The sequence below is a fragment of the Vitis vinifera genome, chromosome 18, assembly GCF_030704535.1.
Source record: "Vitis vinifera cultivar Pinot Noir 40024 chromosome 18, ASM3070453v1".
NCBI classification, from domain to species: domain Eukaryota; kingdom Viridiplantae; phylum Streptophyta; class Magnoliopsida; order Vitales; family Vitaceae; genus Vitis; species Vitis vinifera.
This window is the reverse complement of record NC_081822.1, coordinates 35,784,719-35,789,408: the sequence shown is the minus strand read 5'-3', so window position 1 is coordinate 35,789,408 and position 4,690 is coordinate 35,784,719. Positions and strand designations below refer to the sequence as shown.

At 33.7% G+C, this 4,690-nt stretch overlaps 1 protein-coding gene across 2 annotated transcripts; it reads right to left on the bottom strand.

Annotated features, from left to right (window-relative positions):
• Positions 1–359: 359 nt before the first annotated feature.
• LOC100256900 (receptor-like protein 9DC3) lies at positions 360–3,512 on the bottom strand. Of its 2 annotated transcripts, none has more exons than XM_059734893.1 (2): positions 2,846–3,512; positions 360–1,434 (listed from the first exon to the last, which is right to left on the bottom strand). In XM_059734893.1, the coding sequence occupies exons 1-2, from the start codon at positions 3,453–3,455 to the stop codon at positions 1,418–1,420; spliced, it is 627 nt and encodes a 208-aa protein (XP_059590876.1). In that variant the 5' UTR covers positions 3,456–3,512; the 3' UTR covers positions 360–1,417. The 2 variants fall into 2 exon arrangements, with proteins under 2 accessions (XP_059590876.1, XP_059590875.1); XM_059734892.1 differs by having other exon boundaries at positions 2,846–3,504.
• Between the last annotated feature and the right edge of the window lie 1,178 nt (positions 3,513–4,690).

The window sequence follows — 4,690 nt, the reverse complement described above, 5'->3', positions numbered from 1 at the left end:
AGGTAGGAACAACAAATCGATCAGTTGGAACCATGTCAATTGGAGGAATTGAATCATTTATTGGTTTGAACTTGAGGTCTCACTCATCTAGATCCCTATTGGTGAGAAGACCCATGGTGAGAAGACTGACTGTCATCCCAAAAAGTGATCAAGGGCAACTAAAGTAGAACATATGATGTTACCGCCTATTTGATAAAAAATGGAAATGTATCCAAATGTCTCCTAACTCTTTAATACTTATTTGTTAGTGTATGGTTTCCAAGATATGACAATTGCTTTTTGAGTTTTAAGTTACCATATTGATTGGAAAAATACTATACGAATGACTATTGCATTATCACAAAACAATAATAATAATAATAATAAGGAAAAAGACATTATTTTAACTTTATAAACAAGATTGCACTTGTATAATGACAATATAAATTATTTGCTAACATAAGAATGTAAAAGCCATTTGTTATATGCAACACATAATAAAATGGGAGTGGAACGAATTAATTTCTTCTTGCTCCTTGCCTACAAGTGCTCCTTGTAGATCTTCTGATCTTTTTGTGAATGTTCTCTTCAATAAACCAGACAAACCGTTTAGGTTTCCCAGTTAAGAAAATGAGACACCCAAGAGACAACCCAATAACCAATCCACATCCATATCCCATCAATGTGATTTTCCAATCAAATCCACCATCAAACTCTTCATCCGCTTCCTTTGAAGATTCCGATGCTTCATCAGTTATGCATTTCTTTGACAATGGAAATCCACACAACCCTGAGTTCTCACTGTATGAATCATTTCCAAAAGTGTCAAACTGATTTCCTCGAGGTATAAATCCTGTAAGATGGTTTTCAGAAAGATTCAAAACTTCAAGAAATGTCAAACTTGTTAATTCTTGAGGAATGCTCCCAATGAGCTTGTTTGAAGAGAGGTCCAATGATTCAAGCAACTTCAAATTTTTGAAAGATGATGGGATATGTCCTGCAAGGCTGTTATGAGACAAATTGAGCCCTCGAAGCGAATTAAGATTTCCAATGGACTTTGGAATCTCTCCTTGGAATTTATTGCTTGATAAATCAATTGTTGTGAACGTATTCAAGATTTTCACAAATTCAATCTCCAACCCCTTGATTGTCACCATTACGGAATCTTGATAATAACTGTCCCCCATATATTTTCTTGTCATGTTGCCTTCGTCTACATTCATTGTCGCTTTCAAACTTCTCAGATACATTTCAGGCAAGTCACCCTCGAAATCATTGTAAGCAAGATCAATGATTCTTAGGCTCATGAATGGGGATTTGATTTTGGAACACCCTATATGACCATGGAAACTATTAGAGCGCAAAACAAGAACTTGCAACTCTGGAAGAGTTCCCAACCAATGGGGAAATGTATCATTTATCTTATTATTCCCAAGGTCTAGAACTTCAAGTTTTCTGCAAATGATCAAAGATCGAGGTAGTAAGCCTTCCAATTGATTACCATTGAAGTCAAGATTCCTGATAGCATTGCCCTTTAAAAATGTTTGAGGAATGATGCCATGAAATCGATTCCTTCCTAAATTCAAAACAGATAGATATTTGCTAAAATTCCCCAAACAAAGAGGAAGCATGCCACTCAAGTTGTTATTAGACAAATCAAGAATTCTCATGGAACTCGCTTTGCAAAACAACGATAAGATTTCTCCACTCAATTTGTTATGGGAAACTGAAAAGAAAAATGTAGAATTTGGAGGAGTTGGAAGTGGTCCTTGCAACAAGTTGGAATGAAGATCTAGAATATATAAATTTTTCCATGGGAGCATCTCAAACCCACTTATTAAGTTATAAGAGAGATTCAAGTACTGCAATGTATTCTTTCCCATATTCCATGACCATATTCCACTAATGTTATTGTTTGAAAGGTCTAGACTCTCAATGTAGGGTAACATGGACTTGGAATCGTCGGACGTTGTCAATGAGAGCATGTTGTTTGAGAGATCAAGCGAAGTGAGGTTTCTAAGTTTTCCAAAGTTGCTTGTCTCCAAAACGCCACTGAAGTTATTTGAAGAAAGAAAAAGATATCTAAGGTTTATAAGTTTAAATATTGAACCTGGAATTGACCCATGCAACTCATTCATACTCAAATCAATATACTCCAATGAATCAAATTGGAATTCACCAATATGACCAGTGAGTTTGTTATGACTGAGATCTAACTGCACCAATGATGGCATAGTATACAACCAAGATGGTATTGTCCCGTTGAACATGTTAAAGTTATCAGAGAAATATAAGTCCTGAAGGTTTGTGAGATTTCCAATTGATGGTGGAAGCTGCCCACTAAAATTGTTGCTAGCAAGTCCTAATGAAATTAAATTTCTAAAGTTATTAAAAAAATTAATAACCTTAGAAATTTTACCACTAAAATGATTCCTATCGAGGTGCAAAGCAATGATTTGTGTAAGGTTGCCTAGTGAAGCAGGAATGGACCCTGAGAACTCACAACCGGGCATAGCCAAAACCATTAAAGACTTCAGATTTCCAATTGAAGAAGGGATGGACCCTGAGAATCCACAATTGTGGAGAACCAAAATCTTTAAAGACTTTAGATTACCAATTGAAGCGGGAAGCTCTCCACTGAAATTTTTGGATGATAAATACAACTCCGTAAGGGAATTGTTCTCACTAAATTGTGGAAAGGTTCCACTAAGACCATTATTCCACCGTAAGTCGAGAACCTCGAGTTTCGGAAGGTGAATGTCATGGTCAGGGAATCTCCCATGCAATGCACCATCAAGGAGATCTAATGATACCAAAGAAGCCCAATTTAGCAAGAACTTAGGAAAAATTGAAGAGATGGAAATACCTCCAAGGTGAAGCTTTTGCAATTTGGTTAAATTTTGAACTAGAGAATCGAAGCCATGCGGGGCAAATTCTGTGTCAATATTCCAAGAGAGATCAAGTGAAACCAAGTTGGAGAGGTGAGAGATTTCTGGTGAAATTGGGCCTGAAAATTCAGAGTCACAGAGATTGAGATGCGTCAAGCTTGAGAAACGACCAAACCCAGCTGAAATAGAGGACCCACGAAAGTTGTTGAAAGCCAGGTTGAGCCTTTGTAGATGAGGAAGATGGAAGAGGGTAGTGTTGGAATGGATGGTGCCAAAGAGCCAACTGCAACTGAGGTCCAGCTCAATTACATGGCCTGTCACCCAATCACATGTGACCCCATCCCATGAGCAGCAATCACTACCCTTCTTCCAAGACTCTGTTTTGGGATAAAAAGTGACATCATAGTAATCGCAATACCAAGAACTGGAATTATCAATAGAAAAGGATTGCTTAAAGTGGAGCAGAGCAATGGCCTGGTGATGCGGGCACAGTTTGGTGGAATTAGAGAAAGAGAAAGAGGAGGAAAAAAGTTGAGAAAACGAGAGGAAGAAAAGAAAACAGAGGAGGAGGAGGAGTTTAGACATCATTCTTCCGAAAGCAATTGAGAGAGAGTGGTGGGATGAGAGAAATGGTGATGAATACACCCCAATTTATATGCAAATAATTCACGGTGGAAAACTTCATGGAAATTTTGAACTTAAACAGAAAAACCCAAACAAAACCTTTCTTGTTACAATTTCCAAACACATCAACTGTTGTGTCCTTTGAAAGGGAAGTTGCAGGCTATTTTTTTTGTTGTTAAAATTTGTGAAAACACATAAACCAATAATAAAAATAAAATAGATGAAATAAAAAAAATCAATATCAATTATCTTTTAAAATTTTAAAATATGAAAAATATATATATAACTATAAATTAAATTATTTAAATATTTATACATTTTCTATTATTTTGTAAGGTGAAAAATGAAGAGAAAATAAATGTTAAAAAACATGTTAAAAACTTATTTATTACTATTTTTTGTGTATTTATCTTCTTTATACTTCTTTTCCTATATTAATGAAATTTTCCAACATTCTCATAAAATAGTAGGAAGTTCATCTAAATGTTTCTTGCCAATGTGATTTTTTATTTTTTATTTTTTATTTTTATTTTTTGCCTTTTTCACCTATCTTAGAAAAAAAAAAAATTAAACCACTAACTTGTCAAATCTATACCTAACACGCTTTGAATTTGGATTGTTAAAATGTTTGAAGACATTTAAGCAATTGAATAAAAATACAAAGAAATAAGATCTATTAAAAAACATGTGATAATTTTAAAAAAAATGATAATTCAAAAAATATTTTCAAATCCATATAGAAGGGAGGAATCAAATAGGAAGTTGTCATTTGAATAAACAATTTTAACACTTGAATTAAATGTCTTAAAAAATGTCATAGATTTGGAAATAGTTTTTGAAATGTCATATTTAGAAGAAAAAAAAAACTATTTTTTAATATATTATATTTTTTTGTCAAAATTCTCAAACAAATGAAAATAAAGGTCTTTTGGCTATGCTATGTTATTTTCATGGTATTTATATGTTCTAATTTTTTATTTTAAATTACTTTTAAAAATTAATAGACTCATCACTGAATCTAATGTCACATTATTTTCGGTTTATTTGCTGAGTGAGCAAACTTTATAAAAATATTGGAATTAATTATATAAAATATATAGTACAAAATAAATGACTTCACAAGACATGTTTTTTGACTTTGACTTCCATGAGTCGAGAAAGTGGCAAAGCTAGCTAGGAGTTCACAACACGGCAAAGAT